This window comes from Temnothorax americanus, unplaced genomic scaffold, assembly GCF_048541705.1.
Source record: "Temnothorax americanus isolate GAGA-0224 unplaced genomic scaffold, ASM4854170v1 Scaffold32, whole genome shotgun sequence".
Classification (NCBI taxonomy): Eukaryota; Metazoa; Arthropoda; class Insecta; order Hymenoptera; family Formicidae; genus Temnothorax; species Temnothorax americanus.
Window position 1 is genome coordinate 259,985 of NW_027509464.1, and position 21,532 is coordinate 281,516.

The 21,532-nt window shown below is 35.5% G+C and overlaps 1 protein-coding gene across 3 annotated transcripts in view; it reads left to right on the plus strand.

Moving 5' to 3' along the window:
* The window catches only part of LOC143901173 (ATP-binding cassette sub-family G member 4), a 38,462-nt gene extending 17,150 nt beyond the window's left edge, over positions 1-21,312 (plus strand). For all 3 annotated transcript variants that reach the window (XM_077413226.1, XM_077413225.1, XM_077413224.1), the window contains 10 exons: positions 9,184-9,301; positions 13,030-13,219; positions 13,625-13,770; positions 15,246-15,484; positions 15,680-15,976; positions 16,880-17,043; positions 17,332-17,500; positions 17,617-17,717; positions 18,171-18,512; positions 18,599-21,312. In XM_077413226.1, coding sequence (XP_077269352.1) covers positions 9,184-9,301; positions 13,030-13,219; positions 13,625-13,770; positions 15,246-15,484; positions 15,680-15,976; positions 16,880-17,043; positions 17,332-17,500; positions 17,617-17,717; positions 18,171-18,512; positions 18,599-18,757 — 1,925 coding nt within the window. In that variant the 3' untranslated portion in view covers positions 18,758-21,312. The remainder of the gene's footprint in view (positions 1-9,183; positions 9,302-13,029; positions 13,220-13,624; positions 13,771-15,245; positions 15,485-15,679; positions 15,977-16,879; positions 17,044-17,331; positions 17,501-17,616; positions 17,718-18,170; positions 18,513-18,598) is intronic.
* Positions 21,313-21,532: the final 220 nt, after the last annotated feature.

Genomic DNA, 21,532 nt, shown 5'->3' on the forward strand with positions numbered 1-21,532 from the left:
TTTGAACAGGAAAAACCTAGGAAAACTCCATCCGATACGATCGATGCTGCGCGGTTTGCGGGCGCAGGCTAAGCAATACCACCTGTTGTGCTCGGTATCGGTATCAGGTGAACCGTTGTACCTGATGTGCACCAGATCGATATATTAATAATAGTGCTTGGAAGTCGTATCGTATACACATAAGCACGATTAATTTTCCGTAATGCCCTTTGTATCGCAGTCAGACTATATTCGCGATGTGTGACATTTCGCCGCATATTTTATGGCTATACACGTCATAGATTACGTTGTATATTCCGATTATTTATAGCCTGAGAACATGACGCACTCGTCTTGCCTCTTTCTCTTCTTATATAGCTCATATGAAAGTACTTCCGCAACGAATCAATCTTTGATGAATGTAAGGGTATTAACCGAGTATTAAAATCGATCGTTCACTCTGCTGCTTGTTATTATTGAAATTATAACGTTATAGAATCAGATCACTGGACGATTGCCTTCACCTCTTTATCCTTTATTAGCGTCAGCGCAAACCGATTTGAAAGTAACGTGAGCAACGTGCGTGTTTCTCCAAGTTTTCGATGAAGAATTCGTAATAAGAGGTGTAATTCGATGTTTGCTTTTCACGAATAGGATTAGCGACTGCAATTTTGCAAGAAGGCCGATTACGACATGGTATCTTAGAGATCTCCAAGGTATGTCGGCATGTAATTCTTGAGTGTACAAAGAAACACATGAATCTTGAGTTGAACTGTGTGCGTGTATCTTAAATACTTTGGAAAATATGTAAAAGTAAATATATTACCACGTTCGTATAATTATAAACAATATAAGAGGACAGGGTTAGCGAACAAAGCTGGATGTTGATGTTTAAAATATGTATCATAAATTAGTAACATTAAAAACAAACGTTTCAACCTTCAATATGGTCATCTTCAGTGCGTAATGGATATTACAAATTATTTCAACGGAAAAACGCAAATTAATAAGAGTTGTTGAATTCCAACGAAAAAACTTAATTTAATATTTCGCATTACAATAGAGCCGATATATTGTACATATATGGAGGGGTAAAAGCCATAGTGGTGTAAGTCAATATTTTAAAAAATTTGACTTACATCACTATGGCTTTTACCCCTTCATATGTATGAAAACCTCATAATTAGTGCCGAAAAAGATGTTCACCGTTCTGATGATTCTCATAATTGATGGTGTGTATATGAAACCTGTGCTATGAGAGATTTGATAAAAATACTGGTCAGAATATAAAAATCAACATATTCTAAGCACTAACATATATCCAGCTTTACTCGCTAGCCCTGTCCTCTTACATTTGAAAATATTTCGGGGAAATTTTTAGGGAATAGATGTGATTTTCTTGAAGAAACGAGAACGGAACACGTTTCTTTCTAGCTCGAAACGCATGGCACGCTTGAATCGACGTGTAGTCGACAGATAAACGTATAATAATAATATCGAGCGGTAAACATCATCGAAGAGTCTTTGTTCCGTCTTATCGTGGCTCTCGCGAGCGCGAAGTGAATCGCTTCACTTGTAACGCTAAAACTTCATTTTATTGGCATCACCCGCTGGTCATGATTCTACTTTGGATATTCTAGAACTTTAGACACTTTGATTATGGAATTGATTGGTAATGGATTTGAAGCATCCGAACGTGATACGTATATAGCAGATGGCGAAGATACGCGATATCGATCGATCGCGCGCCTTATCGTGAGATCGAATGTGAAAATCAAAATATCTTTTGCAATCCGCCGATAACGCATCATCTGGGAGTGCTGAAAATCATACTCTGGCGGCCTTGACGACCGCCATTTGGAGTCTATAAGTACAGCCGCGACCACGTAATTCAGGACGTAGTAGCATTATTACGTTATTCTAGTAATGCTATCTCTCTTTTGCGGAGAGACACCTCCGGTAATAATACTCATCTTCTTGTCGTGTATGGGCAATAATTAAGCACCGGACGATGATACGTCGTATATATTCGTTATTTTTCCCTTTTCCAGTGATAGACGTTACATGGCGCGCCGGCGCGGCGCGGCGAACATTTCGATGATCAATCGTTCGGATGCCATGCTTTCATAACTCGGAATAGAACTGATAGAACAAGAAATATCATTCGTTTAATGTGTAACATTATCAGAAGACTAATTGTTTGTTCGGGACCAAGAAAACGTGTATTACAAACGATAATTATTGTTATAGTCCAGATAAAAATACGAACGGCACTTCAATGTGTTAGATAATTCTTATCGCGGGACACATATGGTTGTAGGTGTGCATTCGTGGATGCAGGGACACTCGTACTTTGATGATCTTGTCTTTTATAAGGGTGTCTTATCGAAAATAAATAATAATGACGACTGTCATTAACACAACGAGATATGATATTTAATTATTGAAATATCAGGCTCGTTTTTTATGTAAAGATATAGGAGAAAATAATGGACCAACAATACTAGAGCTAAATTCAAGATACAATTACATTATTATAGGAATAAATTTTATTCCTAAATGCGTAATAAATATAAACGTTTCGACTTCACTTACAATTAATCTTCTTCAATACGAAAATAGAAGTAAATTCTATTTTAATACTGAAGAAGACTAAGTAAATTCGAAACGATTACCTTATATCCATTACATTTAGGAATAAAATTTATTTCTATTAATATAATATCTTGAATTAAGATATATATCATTTGCTCATCCGCCGTTAAGTCTACCCGTTTCATTATTACAAAGACGTTGCGCTATAGGGAAACATAATCGCGTGCCTCTGGTTTTCGATCGAGTAAATTTATTTATGTGCACGTACTTGACGAGCTCGGACGAATCTTTTATGTCACGGTGTATCACAGATAAACTGATATCAGCGCACAGATATCGCGGCACGCGGAAAGCACGAGCTGTGACTTCGGCTTACACTTATCGAATTCGTGTCTTGTAACGGCCATCGAGCGTGTTTTTTCGTTGATTTAGAGAGCAAGATGCATTTCGAGTAGCAGTAAAATCTACATCGCTCGCGTGGCTGAACGACACGTTTCGACGTGCGCAAAAAGTAAAGAAACCTGTTTCGTGCATGGAACAATACAACTTTGCATCCCATTACCGAGGCTCCCACTTTTTACGTTTTTATAACTTACTCTTAATTGCGATGCTGTCTTTAGCGGTTTTTATTACAATCTCTTTCCTCCCCCTTCTCCCTACGGAAATTCCTATGTCATTGTTTCATCAAGAACGCAGTATTCACATAATAAAACTTGACATACTAAGGTGACTCTCTCATCGAGCGTCCCTTATCAAATACCCTTGCTCGCAATTATCACTTTCCTTACGGTCGTTAAAATGTTTATCAATAATGTATAAGAATAGCGACGAGCCAAGGGGTCGAACGTCGGCGTCGTCTCGTGAGTAAACGCATATTTCAAGATTACGAAAAATTTGGAACAAATCCTGGACACTTTTCATTTCCCCACCACGAAATTATTATATTAATAAAAGACTCGATATTTTTTCTTCGGAGTAAGGAAAAAATGTCCACAGAATTTTTCGTTCTCTTCGAGATAATTGCGATTCTTCAGAGCAGCCTGCGAAGATGCCACGAGGAATAATTTCTATAGTATGTTGAGGATTTCTCGCGCGAGATTATCTCGTGTTGTCTTATGCAAATATTGTGTTGAAATTATCGGACGTGTGCGAATACTATTCAGATAGGATTGCTCGTCGCGGCTGATGGTCATACGATACACAATACATTTGTGAAATTAAGGTACAGCGCCTCGATGAAACGTACGTGAAGCGTTTTTGTGCTGTTGTATTCGCACAGTTGCAACATAAAATGAAGAAAGTTTAACGTGACGTCATGTTAACATGACGAAAAGACAGCTAGCCGGGCATGAGATTTTGAGATCTCGTCTGTCTCTCGTCTCTCTCTCCTCCTGCCTCTCTCTCTCTCTCTCTCTCTCTCTCTCTCTCTCTCTCTCTCTCTCTCTCTCTCTCTATATATATATATATATATATATATATATATATATATATATATATATCTTCTGCTTCTGTATTTATATACATTCAATGCATAAACGTATCCGCATGCACGTAGGTCGTAGAACATACAGCCTGAGCAATCGGAGTAATTTAAGCGTTGTAAACTGCCGTATGTCAAAGCGAGACTTTGCAATCCACGTTTTGCGCAATTCGCCTCATGCAGCCTCTTCCAGACTCGAAATTGGCAAACTCGATTCGCCTCTCTTTCTCTTTGCGAGTAAGTCCGAAGGCTCGTTCGTGTATGGTCGGCGATATTCTACGTACGTGATCAATCGACGGTAATGGTGCAATTAGTGGACGTTATTACAGACAGTAGATATTTACTTTATATTGTCACTGAGGAGCGGTAGTCATCTTGAAATTATTTGATTGAAGTCTAAAATATATTTTATTATTAAATAAAATGTATTAACTGTGATATTAATCAACTTTTAATATAATTTCACAACATTTAACGAGTTTGAATCCTCTTAAGGAGTAACTTTTACATTTTTTAAATATATTTTTGTGTGACGCAATCATTTTGGAAAGTTGCAACGATCGTAAAACGTATCGGTAATAGTGATCTAAAATGATAGTGCGGCACATATCAGAAACCTCCTGATCTAGATTGTCGGACGATCTTCGCCATGCACGATTCGTCGTATTTCATTCTCCATTTTTTTAAGCTTATGAAACAGTTGGTATATTAAAGACGCGGATCTTTCCACGAAGACACTTACTTCAATTACATTAATCGAGCACGTAGCTCTTTGCTACTTAGGAAAGCAGCCATCAGCGTGCATAGGTCATTGGCTTTCTTCGCTTTTCGAGGATCGAGGAACAGAGACCGGGTTAACAGCTAGTATTTGCACTTTGTATATTTTGCTTTTTCTTCAAACAAACCGCTCTCTATTCGAGCGATAACGAGGAACCCGCGTTCTGATTATAACACATGGCCGTGTTCTCATCAGTGTTCTGGAATACACAAAGGTTGAAGTCAGAAAACGTCGTAAAAATTATATACCGGTGATTTTAAAAGTAGAAACGTTAATTATATTTATGAGTCATTAACATTTGTATATATATACCGGGTGTGTCACTAACTATTTTCACATCCAATAACTTTGTAACTATTGTTACTATACAAAAATGAATTCACAAACGCAAATTAAAACATAACGAGAAAATTATAAGATGCACATATATAATTAAATGCTTGTGATTTGAACTAATTTTTCTAGCAACAAAATAGTTACAAAGTTATCGAATGTGAGAATAGTTAGTGACTCACTGTATGAGTATATATTTATATATATCTAGATATATCGGCATTATATACGAAATGTCCCTATTTAATTTTTAATCGATAATAATAGTTGTTATTTGGCCTAATTATAAGTGGCACGATAAATCCGAGTTAGGAGATAGGTTCATAATAATTTATCCGCGATATTCGCGCGTATAATGTCATATTTACATGTGTAGGGTATAACGTTGATTCATGAAAAAGCAATTATATAAGATCAACGTGTATATACGGTCATAGTAGTTACGATCATAATATTGTGCATTCGAGCAATAAACGTCATAGGTGATAAACTGTCACAGCGAAATTATCTTACGAGGCAATAAACGCCTCGCGTGTGTTAACTTTGCCAAGCATGTGGGGAGGGAATAATGTACAGGATATTCCAGAAATCGTATGTTTCCTGTTGATCACATTAAAAGCCATGCGAAGAGAACGCACAACGCCCACACATTATCGGATTTCCTAGAAACAGCAACAATGCCTGGTGAAGAGAGAGTGACACACGTTCCAGAGCGTTCCAGAGAGAACAATAGACGTATAGGCCGGTATTCATAGTCAGATCTTTTATTTAAGATTGTCTTAAGTTTATCTTTAGATAATGTTTGATTGGCTACGTAGTATCTAAAGATGAACTTAAAACGATCTTACATATAAGAACCGACTATGAATACTGGCCATAGTTAATAAAAGTTTAAAGCGAATTTATAGACTGGAAAAAAATTTATTATTTGCAAGAAAATAAATTTATTCGAATTTAGTTTCCTTAATTCAAAGAAGTATTAGGTAGATTTAATAAAACATTTTTCTGATTGCGAGTTTAAAATATTTTCTCGAATCTACCTAATACTTCTTTGAATTAAAGAAACTAAATTCAAAGAAACCTATTTTCTTGCAAATAATGATTTTTTAAGTGCAAATATTGCCAAATATAATGCGTGACAAATATAACAGACGCGCTTAAAGACAAAGATATATATTGATATAGACAATAAAGATATCTCATCGAAATTCGTACGCTATTTATTGCAAATTCAGAATGATTTGCGTTCGACATTATAAGAGATTTGCATGCGATCTGTTTCGTCACTAATATCACATCCTAGAACTCTCGGGCACTGTCTCGGCATGTATTATAAAAGTGGATTGGAACTGGTTCGCCTTGAATTGAAATCAAAATAGCATTTTAGTAGCTTGTGTCATTGCGATTTTATGCATCTTCACGTTCGATTCGCAAATATTTGCGCACGTAGCGAGCAACCGGGTGGCCAGGTGGAGGATACTCATATGAATGACGTACGTGACAACGGTGGCATTTATCTTCCTCAGGGAACGTTAAATTGCCACTTTGCGTGCATACGTAACGCCACCATCTTATGGCAAGACAACACGTGAATGTAATGCGGAGTGTGTCTTTAAGCGATTATTTCGTTGTTACTTTCGTACGAAATACCTCGTCCGGATGGTCAGATGAATGAAAATAGACAGTACTTCCTTGCCTTGGTAATTAACGGCTAACGATTAGCGAACGAAATATTTCTTGTGACGCTTTTAGACATCTCAGAGACTAAAACGTCCTTTAAACAATTTTTCGTTTATCAGATTTGGAGAAAAAGCGTGCCTATAAAATAAACTTTTAAAATGCAACATTACAATAGTTAAAAAGTATTCAATTTTTATTTTGTATATAGTAAAATTTGTGTGTGCATTTCTTATATATTTTATATTATATTATATATTTTTTGTTAAGAGTGTATATATATATATATATATATATATAATATATAATATAATATATAATGTATAATATATATATATATATATATATATATATATATATAATATAATTTATATACTTTTTTTATGTGCTTTTTCATAGTCTCTGCGAATGTATTAAAGTTTTAAAGTCGAAGAACAGATTCTGAGAAATCGTTCTGCCGAGCTTTTGTTCTGCAGAGCTCATTGTTTCACTGATTATGCAGTTCGTGACGTGAGAAAGAATATGCAAAGTTTTGCGGTCAACAATATACATTAACGTGCCCGATGTCTTTTTTCTTTGGGACAGACGTACGTACGTACGTTGCAATAGTAGCCTAACTTTAAATCAAAGTGTGTTCCTGTTAAGGGGACTGCGATTGCTAAAGCATCGTGTTCAGGCCATTATCCACTTCTCCACTTACGATTTTGAAATAAGAACACTAGTGAAATCGAGAGCTATAAAGTCGGGAGGTCAAGTTATACGACCCTATAGTAAGACAATCGTATCGTTATCGCTTCTGACGTATCAAGTCAGATTGATAAATTTTGTTCATGTTCATGCAGTCGAAGCAGATACTTTTTTCTCTTTCGCTTTGTAAATTCTTTTACCAATATTGGCAGAAATAGAAAAAAATTTTTTGCATACCGGAATTCAAACAAGATTACACTTGCTTTTGCGTTGAAAAGCAATAAGTTTTGTTTCTCCTTTTTGGCTGGTAAATAATAAAACGTGTTTTTCGATCGAATCGATATCGAATGGAACAATAATTTTACTGGCAGAAATAGAATGGGATTCCCGTATTTCAAGAATATTAAAATGTTTTTATGTTACTGGGAGTAAATAAATATTATTTATATTTATTACAACGCAAGAAAAATATTTGTCTGAAAATACGTGGATGAATTTCTTTTGTCATAATTTTGATTTAAAATTAAGATATTTATAGCCGTATTCATAGTACTTTCTTGAGTAAGGATTCCTTGTTCCTCATTTTTCACTTCATAAATTTTAAGGTTTTTTGATCGATCAAGGAAGGTTAATGAAATGTAGAATAACTAATAAGGAACAAGGAATCCCTTTATTCCTCAAGGAAGGCTATTATTAACGAATACAAAATGTAGAACAGGTATTACGCATTATTTATTCAACTAAGTAGTTGATAGTGATCAGATAAAATATAAAATAAAATGTATACAGTGATTCGCGTTTTCGATTTTTGAACATATTAAAACATAATAAGTAGAAACTGCGTCAAACCGAATCCTCATATAATTAACTACGAATTAAAAATATATACGTTATACATATCCGTTTAATTATTACCAAAAATTTTTATCACTCCTGATCGCTTTATTTCTTTTATTATTATATAAATCACTTAATGATCGCAATTAACAACACTGAGCCTGAAATAACGGAATAATTTAGCTTTCTACGTTGCAGCGAATTTATCAATTAAAATAGCTCTTTCGGCCTTGCGTCTATATATGAATCATACAAGCTGTACACGCGAATGCGATGTAATGTATAAGTTTATTTGTCTTGGACTTTGTCCTGTTCTCTTTGTCCGATATCCCTAAGATATGTATTAGTAGTCGTAAGTCATAAAAAGTAGAGATTACACTTGTGCCATCTCGGTACGACGGTCAACGGTTGACTGATTGTATAAAAAAAGAAATACTTAATTCTGATTAATCCATGAGCTCATCGAGAGTACCAATTATACTCAATTATTTGCCATTGCAAATACGTGCGTACCGTAAACTTGTTTTTCACGATACGCGCAAATATTTTAATCCGATAAGTCATTAGAAAATATACTTCATGTTCAAAAATAAATAAGCATAATCTATCCTTGTTCTTTATTATCTTAATTTGCATTAAAAAAAAAAATATTTGTTAAAAGATAATTATTTTAGAAAATCATTTCTTTATAATTCAAATCTGTCAATTAATGCAAATCTTTTAATGGTCTAGGTTATCGCCAATATTATTGGCAAACAGAAAATATTAAGATTTACTCTTAATTATCACGGATCTAAAAGTTTTATTCCATTTTCAGATGTGAAGACGATTCTCAAATCCGTCAGCGGCAGACTGCGGTCAAGCGAACTGACGGCTATTATGGGCCCTTCAGGCGCTGGAAAGTCAACGCTCCTAAATATCCTCACCGGATACAAGTGAGTCAGCTGCTTCCACATGATACAGTTATTGCCAGTAAAATAATACTGTAACGTCTGTAACGGCGCATTAAAATGGCGCGAAAAGGCGCACGCATATTTCGAATTAAATATATCTTGCGCAAATATTAATCGGTAGAACGAGATATAAACTCGCGCATACTTGTCGTCTTGTTATCGTAATAGTTTGCAACATGTTGCAATTAATGTATATTACCATATATACAAATAGGCTGGTAGTAGTAGCAGATGAAAAGTCATTTTATTCATTCTTTGCCGTTGAACAGCTTGATAGTGTTCCATGATTCACTCGAGTGTACGACTCTCGTTCTAATTATTCCCCCTACATTTTGTCACTAATTCTGTATTATTGAAAGTAAAGTTACTAAAAGAAAAATCGGGGAGACAAGAAATTCACTCGGGAATAATAAGCGACTTCGAAAAAGTCGATTTTAATTTATCATACAGAACAATCTCCATAAATTAGAATTCTTTTGCTCGCTATTTATTCATATTAAATCATATTAAATCATATTATTATATTATTCGATTACCTTGATATATTGCTACAAAATACTGCATATACTTTGCAAACTTCCATTTCTCAAAGACCAGTTGAAAAGAATATTGAAACAAAAAGAATATTCAAGCGGTTTGAATGTCGCCATCAGCGGCTTTTTATTCAGTTTCTCCGATCGCAGAACATTCGCAGTCTCTTCCAGCATCAAAGCGCGAAGCATTTCGTCGGACCTTTTTTTTAGAAAAGATATACGTCAGATTATTAACCGAAACGCCGAGTAACAGGTATTTCCTGTAAAAGAAATCCTCGCGTCTGTTGTTCATACGTCAATAAATAAATGCGACACCTATTGGGAAAACTGCAATCAGGAGAATAATGCGCGAACAGAGAATAACAACGTCTTTTTTTTCCGCAAAAATTGAGTATAAAGTTTAGTTTAGTCTAAAGTTTTAATTCATTACTGGACATTAGGGCATTCGTACAAATCTACACTGTTAAATATTAAAGGAAATTTAAAACCAATATCTTGAGTTGAATAACATTTTGTTATTTTTGATTATTATACGCGTCAGAATTTATTATTTTAACACAAAACAGTATTATTTTAACTTCATTAAGGCCATTGCACGTAACAAATTTTTAGTTATAATCGTAAGTCGATTATTCTCCTTGAGCTCGAAGAATAATCGAGTGTGCGTGGTCTATTTTCTTACGGCTTTATACGATTATGACTAAAACTTTGTTACGTGCAATGGCCTTTAGTTTAGTTAAATTAACGACATATTGAATAGGAGTAGCAGACCTATAGGAATAGTTAAAAATGACTCTATAGTTGAGTATAATTTAACACTACGAATTTAAGTGTATGCAGCGTACGGAAAGTAACGTGCGTCTCTTTGCGGAAAGATTTCGTCGCGTAATCTCTCGCCATGACCTCGTCGCCACGCACTTTCAGTTTTTTGTCCAAACGTTGTCCAAACGTTTCGCTTTCTTCGCCATGCTACGGTCTCGCTTTCTTCGGCGATATGTGTACGTTCTCACTTTCTTCGCATTTTGTACCGTTATGAAACTGCTACGGAACCGAAATATTCCGCCGTTGATATTTGAGATAATAAAAAATTTTGCTTATACGCGCGACAGGAATATCCATGCCCGCATATATCGCGCGACAATTTGTATACAGCCATGCGTATGTACAATTCAGCTGCGTATCGTATAGAAACCACTCCGCAAAAGCGTTCGGAATTATTTAATTTATAAAAAATTGACAACGCATTTGATATTTTCTACTTCATGCAATATGCTTCGACCGATTAACTTCTACCAAAACGTTCTGCTTGATGAAGCAGTTTACATTTGTACTTTTTCAAGAATACTCCAAAAGAACTATGTAAATTGTCAGAAAAATTTTTCTGGGTTCTTTCATTTAGCGTATTTTTTTAAAGCGCGATATATATTTTTTATTTATTGCATCGGAATATTAAGCTAATTAATGCTGCAATGCAAATAATACGATTATGCATCTATTTAAATAAATCAATGGATACCGAACTGACTTGTCCGAGAAATAAATTATCTTTCAAAATGTTACGAGCGTCGAGAGCTATCGCCTAGTCAGAGGTTGCCTACTTAGCATTCCGCATAGTAAAAAAAAGTTCCTTCTCATTTGCGTACAAATCGAATAGAGCAGTTGCGATGTCAAGGCGCGTTCCTGCCTCCGATTTTACGTAGAGATTGTAAGTACAACTGTCAAGCAAGAAACTATAGCGTGACAACGTGCGTTTTGCTGCCTCTAAATCGTATATGTACAAGGGCGTTGCAAATGACACCTTTCCGAGGAATGCTCTCAAATTGAACTGTTATTTGAACCGGTCTTCGATATTTTGTAGAAACCGGCACGCAGATCTCGGCCGCTAATTGCTCGATATAACGACGTTTCATGATCGCATTTCGATCGAGACAGTCAATTACGGTATAAAAAGCAATATATGCAATTATAATAAATTGTTTTGCTCAAAGTCGTCGACTTTGTACGTCGCGGTCTGTTTAAATGCATGAATATTCTGCGCATAATTTAAGTTAAAATTTAAAAAAATATATAATATATAAATATATAAAAGATATGAATAATTATATGAACACAAATGTGCGACACGAATACGACCGGTGATTTCTTCCGATCCACCCGATTTCACCTGCTTAATTGCGCCTCGAGATCGATCAGCTTTTCGATTCTGCTCCCCGCAATATTTGCACAGTGGTACACAGCTTGGCAGGCTCGATACAGTCTGCCTGCGAGCAACGTGACCTACGGTGTATTTGTTGGCACGTAAAAGTTGTTTCGCCGCTCGTTCGCTTCTTTTCCATCGCATTTTCCAAACCGGTTTCACAGTCAACCAGCGCGGTGAGTCGAATCGCGTTTCGCGCATCCGCGATTGAGAACCTTTTCACGATGCACGCACGACGATCTGACATTGAGCCTGTCTTTATGCGACGGAACGAAAAATCGTTGAGTCATTAATGACTGTATTTTTGGCCAACAGAACGGAGCGTCTACTACTGCCCTGGTGGAAAAATGTCTTAGAATTTTTTATAATATTAGTCAGAATGTCTATTAAAATTTTCAGACTTTTTCATCAGAATGCTCAGAATTTTTCAGATTTTTTTATACGAATTGGAACGTATTTCAGAAAAACTCAGACAAAATAAGAATAAAATATTTCAGATTTTTCCAATCAACATATCAACTTTGTAGAAATGTGAATAAATATGAGAAAATCTATGCAATTTATCAGAAATTTTCTATATGGATACTGATATATTTCGAAAATCCTCATCCAATTATTTCCGTAAAGTATCTGAGAAATTTTATTTTATTTTTTTTAATTTTTTACAAGTTCTCAATTTTTACAAAATTTCTGAGAAAATATGATAAATTTTTTCATCAGGGCAGCCTAAATTCTAATTTCTTCAGCGAACGTTTTACTGACGTAAAAAAGCATCGTTCTGACGTAAGAGCGGATAAAAGACGTTTTTATATTCGGACAATGAGACTGGCGAAGAGATATGCGTGTGCATAAATTTGCATCTTCTATAAATCGTCTTTATGATACAACATATGGATCTGCGGGGAATTGCTGGCAGCAAAATGTATCAAGATTGTTTTTTCCCCAATATTTAGAATTATTCATTAGAAATTTCTTATCAGGACGACAGGCGCGGAAGGCAGCGTCACGATGAACGGCCACGAAAGAAACCTCAGTGCCTTCAGGAAACTCTCCTGCTACATCATGCAGGATAATCAGCTTCACATGAATCTAACGGTCGCGGAAGCTATGAAGGTTGCAGCGAACCTCAAGCTCGGCTCACACGTTAGCCAAGCAGAGAAAGAAGAAGTGGTAAGTTAAATCTTCTTATTTAATCTTTTGCCTTTCGGACGAACTCTTCAAGGTGCATAACGGTTGAGTGAAATTGTTTATTCGTGTACAGATATGTAATACATATAAATTTTATCTTTTGCATTATAAAAATATTGCATATAGTGATAAATAGTAAAATTTATCGTTGTACTTGTTGCTTGTTTTATCTACTTTGGCGCTACGAAAAAATTATTATTTATTAAAAGGAAATCTGCGCAATTTTACAGCTAATTATCGGCATTATTTTAATTATATCAAATAAAAATGTAATGTATTCTTCAAACCGTTTTGCGACAACTTCCGCCTTTATCCTCAATTAAGGTCAATATGATTTTACATGCTATTCAGTTTATTGCCATGAATTTCGTCGATCCTTCCGCGTAGATCCAGGAAATCCTTGAGACTCTCGGCTTGTCTGAGCACCGCCGTACCATGACCTCGAACCTGAGCGGCGGTCAAAAGAAAAGGCTGTCCATCGCTCTGGAGTTAGTGAACAATCCCCCTATAATGTTTTTCGATGAACCAACTAGGTAAGTTTTAATTATTATGCAAAATACATAATTCAATATTTATGATCGTGTTCACATAAATTTGAAAGTGAATTTTGCCTTTAAAAATTAAAACTCTGACGCATTAACTCAGATAAACATGTTGCAGCTAGATAAAAATTACGATGTATTGATAAACTGTCCATAAGTGACGTATCACGTATTATAATTTTAATTCCCCATGTACACAACAATTTTAATTCAAGAACGAACTTTGTGATGTGATTTGTCAATGAAAATGAAGCATGAAAAGAGAATAAAGAAAGAGTATAGAATGCTTAAGAGCGTTTGATCGAATTGATCTCTATAGTCAATCAACCCACAGGAAATCTAGTATAACGATCTCTTTTGCTTTCTCTAAATAAGAGAAACTTCGCCTTTCCTCAATAATTTCCTTGATCTTCGAATGTCGATCTTGGGGCAATGGCACGGGCAATGGCACGAGCAATGCCATGGTATCTCTTATCTTTCTACAAGGTTGCAAGGAAACGAGCGAACTTTTTTTAAATTTTAATAAAACGTGTATAATTCAGGTTGAATTTCTCCTTGCAACTTTCAAGGAATATCGATGCAGCTATCAGCTATGTTAACGATAAATAATTACACGAACATTTTTTTTATTCTTGAAAACATCAAATCTGTCACCGGAAATTAAGTAACTTGAATTAATTTGGCTTTTGTGCTTTCTACTTAATATCGGTTGGAAACTAATCCACGCTTTAAATCACATATTGATATATGTAGAAAAATCATTAGATACACGAATACCGAGTGAATATCTGGAATCATCTCGCTTACGTTAGATAAAATGAGATACAAAAGGGTTTAACACGCAACGGGAGAAAGTAAACTCGGTTTTTGAAATGTTTTCTTTCTCGCCGACAACTTTCACTGAGGCGCCGTATGTATACCTACACCTACATTGGAATTTTTGCATTTACAATGGCGCCGCATCTTATTCCACGAATTATCGCGCGCAATGCTTTTGATAGATGATAAGTGCGACATAAATAATAAATTACTCATGCTGTTCAAAGTTTAAGTCCGGTAGTCAGTTTCCTGACCTATCGTATCACGCGTCTTCTCGAAACATTCTTTTGTCTCGCAACCGGTTCTGTAAGGATCGGATCGCTCGGTATATCACTTTCCTCCATGGACCATGATGACAGAACGCGACGTCACGCGGGTAAACCCGTGACCGGTCCTTTCAAGGCTTATACTTGAATCAAGAACTTTTGGTTCTCCTCTCTTTAAAAAGATTACTCTTATTTAGCGCCACCGGCGCCGTTTACACGTTAATATTGGAGATGGGGAGACTTTTAATAAGACTTAATTCTTATTTATTAGTGTTGATATATATATTAAAGGATATTACTGCACTTTTTTTACTGAATATGAAGAAGAAAGTATAAGTACACTGTAACGATACTGATTTATTCGGCTGTTTACACTTATAGCGGCCTGGATTCCTCGTCCTGTTTCCAATGTATCTCGTTACTCAAGACTCTGGCACGTGGGGGCAGAACGATAATATGCACCATTCATCAGCCCAGCGCGAGACTTTTCGAGATGTTCGATGCTCTCTACACATTGGCCGAGGGTCAATGCGTTTACCAAGGTTCTACATCGCAACTGGTGCCTTTCCTAAGGACAATTGGCCTTAATTGCCCGAGCTATCACAATCCGGCGTCGTTTAGTGAGTATTGTTAAATGATACTAATGCGCTCTCTAGCATTTTATAATAATAACTGTTTTATATATTAGAGCGATATATATTAAGGAAAATAGTTTCGAAAAAAATTATTTCTGTAAGATCTGCTTTTATTTATAATAGATTAGTAATTTTTTTTTATGCAAACATTTATGGCACGATTCCTGATCTGTTTTTCAGTCATTGAGGTGTCATGCGGCGAATACGGCGATAATATCAAGAACTTAATTAACGCGATAAACAACGGCAAATACGATATACGCGAAGGACACCCGTTCCCCGAGACGAAAGAGGGAATGAACAATTGCACCGCTGCGGCGGGTATTTTGAAGAACAGTGATAACTTGGACAAGTTGAAGATCAAAAACAAGAATGACATCAGTAATCTGGAGGAGAAATTCACGGAAGAGAAAACTAGCGAGATTAGTAATGGAAAACTCATTTCCGGATACGCTACAAACGACATTGCTAAACAAGGTATATAACACTTTTTTATATTGGTATAATGATGTCTGCGATATAATAACTTTTCAGTCGTTTATGTATAACTTCATATATGGTATATACCTCCGAGAAAAAGATTATATATCATATATATAAATATATATGATTATATATAATGCAATTATATATGAATTTTGTCTCTATATGATCATATATAATTATATATAATTATATCTAATTATATATGACTATATATAGTCAATTTAAAAAAGAACTGTTAACTTCGATAAGAATAAAGTATTGATAAATTAAGTGCATATTTTTTCAAAAGTTATAGAATCTTAAAAGTGTTAAATAATATATCCATTTCTATATATACAATACATGTTTATATATATATGTATATATATATATATATATATATATATATATATATATATATATACATGTAAATGGAATACATCATTTAAAATTAAATGGTAGATTTTATTCACTTATTATCAATCTGCCATTATATACATTCTGTTAGCAGAATCTGTTATATTTCTGCTGGCATTCTATCGGCAACATTTGCAGCAGATATTTTTCTGTTCTCGACTGATATACTTTGTATCAGTAATCTTCTTATAAGAATTTCAACTTTTTATTTCAAGTTTTTTTTCTTAATTAAACTATATAAAACTTCGTTTAACTATATAAATAATTTCATTCAAGCAAGTTTTCTTCATTTAATGCAATATATATAATCTCATTTAAGATTATATTCTTGCATATAGTATATAAGTCTCGATATAAGTATATCAGTGTTGATTTGACACTTTCTTTTTTTCTGTGTATGTGGACCTTGACACCACATAGGCTTCCTTCTGATTATATTACAGTTGCAATGTTTGAAAATAATATAAAGTAATGTATATATTAAAATTAATGTTTTAGCACTGGATGTGGCAATATCTATGGATCCGGATAAGAAGGACAATGCTAACATAGCCTTGCTCGACGACTCCATCGTAGTTACACCGGAAAGATATCCCACATCTGAATTAACGCAATTTTACATCATTCTGAAACGTGCTTTACTTTTCAGTCGTAGAGATTGGGTAGGTATTTGAAGAAACATTGTCTATTTGTAATTGCGAATTCTACGATACTTGCAACCTAAACAGTATGCATGTCCAAAATCGGTACATAAGACGTCTTAAAGACATTTAAGATATTTTTAAGACGTCGTATGATATGATTTATGTCCCAATTTTGAACACGGTGGTGTCTGGGAACTTTAATATAACCGCGACTACTTATAATGAAATATACCATTACTTCTCTAATATGTGTTTCTCAATTTTTAGATATTATCTAATTCTAATATTTCTTTATTATGTCTACAGACTCTCATGTATCTCCGACTCTTCGCTCATATTCTGGTGGCAGCGTTAATCAGCGCATTGTATTACGATATCGGAAATGACGGCGCTAAAGTACTTAGCAATCTGGGATTCTTGTTCTTCAACATGCTGTTCCTCATGTACACTTCCATGACAATCACAATTTTGTCTTGTAAGTCGTCTGCAACTTACACTTATCATACTTATTACTTTCGCAACCGCGAAAAACTATTTTCATGGATACATCGTGACATATCTATAAAACACTAATTTCTTTTTTATTTGTAGTCCCGCTGGAACTGCCTGTGCTTTTGAAAGAAAACTTTAACAGATGGTACTCTCTCAAGTCGTATTACTTAGCGATTACCGTTTCAGATCTACCGTTCCAGGTAAGATTCATCGATTAACGATATAAGCGAAACCCAGTAAGCAAAATGATAGCAGTCTGTCTGTAGATTGGTAACAGATTTGATCAAACATGTCAGCAGACTGACATCAATTGCATTCAGCTTGTGTTCTGCCAGCAGAGTCTGCTAACATAATCAGACAACAAATTGGTAGCAGAAACCGCGCGGAGCCTGAACGGTTTCAACAAAATCTGCTCAAGTTCTGCCGCCAATCTGCTGACTGATAATAAATAGATTCTGTTATACTTCTGTTGGGGTTCTGCCGACATTATGTGATATTTATATCAGAACAGGCATCAAATCTGTAGTCTTTTTGCCAATAAAATTTGTAGCAGATGCTTCAGCGAGATCTGCTTTCGACAGACTTAGCTGTCAATGTATATGTAACCGTTGTACGACGAATAAATGGTTACTCTCACGTCCTTTGCTTTTCAGACCATATTTTGCATATTGTACGTCACCGTCGTGTACTTCCTGACGAGTCAACCGGCGGATATAACGCGGTTCTCCATGTTCGTGGGCACCTGTCTACTGATTTCTTTCGTCGCGCAATCAGTGGGTCTCGTGGTCGGCGCGGCGATGAATGTGCAGAACGGTGTGTTCCTGGCGCCAGTGATGTCGGTGCCTTTCCTCCTCTTCTCAGGGTTCTTCGTCAGCTTCGACGCGATCCCGGTCTATCTACGATGGATCACGTACCTTAGTTATATCAGATACGGTTTCGAAGGCACCGCTTTGACCATTTACGGTTATGGCCGGCAGAAACTGAAATGTTTCCAGGTAGGTTTGGTGCCGCATCCGCATGACGTTAATACCCGCGGGCAAACAATGTTGCTAAATTTTCGTGTTTTTTTTTTTTTTTTTAGGTGTATTGTCACTTCAAGAATCCGGAGACGACCCTGGAGGAACTGGACATGCTCGACGCTGACTTTACTTTGGATATTCTCGCTCTCCTACTCATCTTCGTCGTGCTGCGAATTGCCGCGTATCTCTTCCTGCGTTGGAAGATCAAGACCGCCCGGTAGACTACCGGTGCGCTTAAGCATCTTGTAAAATCAGATGTGGTTGCGAGTGGACGAACAAGTTAGCACAAGTGTTATACTTTCACGTTTACCTTTTACCGCGTAGAACTGCGCAGACAACAACGGACGCATTTTTTTTGTAATCGGTAATCTCGTAATGATATTGTAAAATGGCGATATTGGCGATAAGAAAGACTCGCTTGCGGCGCCTCACAACATAGTCAAGACACAGGGAATTTTACGCGAATGATAGATTTCCGCAGCATTTCTCGGTGAGAACTCTCACGGTGACAACCATTCGCCGTCGAAGAGGTACGTCTCGAACGTACTACAAAATATGACTTACTTCTTTCGTGTTTTAGGGTTGCTTAGTTGATATATAGGACCAATACTAATGTAACTTATTTATATGATTTAGTTTAATATATCGACGACGGCTGGTAGTTAACGATATTGTAACATATTTATCCAGGGTACTATTCTATAGTATACACGTATAAATATCCAAAATATGTATCTTCCCTGTTTTACTGTACCCATTTTCGTTAGAACACAACCAAGCACACGCATCGATCTTGAGTTTATCGTCAAAATTCAAGCGTTTGTCAGCGCGATGCGATCGCAGAATGACTTCGAGACATTAAGTACGAATTACTTCTATATAATGAACGTCCAGAATTGTTTCGAATATTAGTCGAAATAAAAAAATGTTTGAAGTTATTTTGATGATCTTGAACGTTTTGAAAAAATTTTTTTCTTTAAACATTTTATGTTACTTTTATTAATTTCAATTATCCATTTCATAGACGAAAAATAATCTTATTTCTAAAAACTTTAAACGTTCAGATATTCGAACACCTCAAATGAGAGATTCTTTACAAATTCAAGAATTTCGAAACTTTCGAGATTTTTCAAGACTGAAGACTCTTCCAGTATCGAATAATATTTGAGGCAATTCGAATTTTTATACGCTTGAGTCATTTGAAAAATTTTTCAAAAGAAGAATTCAAACGGTTATCACTAAATTATGCGGCTCTACGGGAAGGCAAAGCGAGAGGATCAATTCACGCGTGATCCTTGGGAGGACTTATCAGTTGCCCTCGATCGGGTCTATAATACCCTTAATGGACGAATACGCGGCCTTAAACGATGACGTATTTCACGAACGATCACTCTATTCTATCCAATGGCTGTGAGTTTCATGATGCAAAAAAAAAGAAAGAGTTAGAAAAAATCAAATGTGAATGCTTGTGTTCTTAAAATTATATTCGGACCAAACAACGAACGTCCAAGGTGATTTATATAAGCGCACGAATTTCTACGTATCTTGCCAGATTAATTTTGTACTTTGAAGACCAGATGTTTTTGACGCTTTATAAAGAACAGCGGTTCCGATAAATAGACTATGTCGAAACAAGTGTTTACGCATTCCTGTAAAAGCTTATGAATATTCGCAGCCACATTTCGTCGCCAAAGATAACGGCGAGCAACTGTACGTAAGGATATTCCTTTGACAGCTCATCACGAATAATGACGAACTTTTCTACGCTACTCTACACTTGTATCAGTTCAGAAATCAAGTTTGTACAAATTTTCAAGAACAAATGATTAAATTATCAAGTTGATTTGTTTTTACTTATGAATTGTTACTATTTTTTATACACAGAATACGAGGTTATTCTTCTAAACAAGCGTGAACCCCGATCTTTCTAGTGTCAAGTATCAATTTCCTAGTAAGCAAAATGATAGCAGTCTGTAGATTGGTAACAGATTTGATCAGACATGTCAGCAGACTGACATCAACTTGCGTCCGCGTTCAGCTTGTGTTCTGCCAGCAGAGTCTGCTAACATAATCAGACAACAGATTGGTAGCAGAAACCGCGCAGCAGAGCTTACTGACAGGCAACGTGAGTAGATTGGCAACAGAAACCGCGCGGAGCCTGAACGGTTCCAGCAGAATCTGCTGTCTGATTATGTTAGCAGACTCTGTTATACTTCTATTGACGTTCTGCCGACATTATGTGATATATCAGATTCGGTATCAAATCTGTAGTCTTTCTATCGACAAAATTTATAGCAAATACTTGGCAAGATCTACTTTTGACAGACTTGGTTGTCTGGGTCGTTAAGTGACAAAAAAAATAACAGAAAACTTTTAAGGACGGGAGAGGAAAACAGCGATTTAAAAAACGATCTAATTGTAAATTAGTAAATAAAGTTCTTTGTATATTCTCATAATTCACCAAAGTTGAGAATTTGAATCGACGATTTACAAATGCAATTACATACTAATACGATCATGACGCTTAAACGGATAATGTAATTTTTACGATGCGATATGTGTATTTTTACCTAAAAATGAAATGAACAATAATCAATCGATAGCATATTCGATTGTTAATATAGATATACTTTTATAAAACAAGTTTTGTCGAGATGTGCACGTACCTGATTATGTCGGTTTGGCATGATCATTAATATATAGGTAATTAACTTTATGTTGTATGTATAATACGAATAAAATATGCTTTTCGTATTACGATAAATTTAAATTTTAATGATCTCTGTTATTATTATTTTTTTTAATCCTCATATACCAATATAATCACAATCGCTTCGAAATTTTTGCAAAATGAGACTTAAGTTTTCACATAGCAGTGCTGAAAATAGCCACCCTAAAAGTTATCATTAAAATGTAATTTGATTACATCCCTGCAAAACTGGCAATCTTTACTACGTTTACGCGAGCGTTACTTCTGTAGTAACTTACGATATATC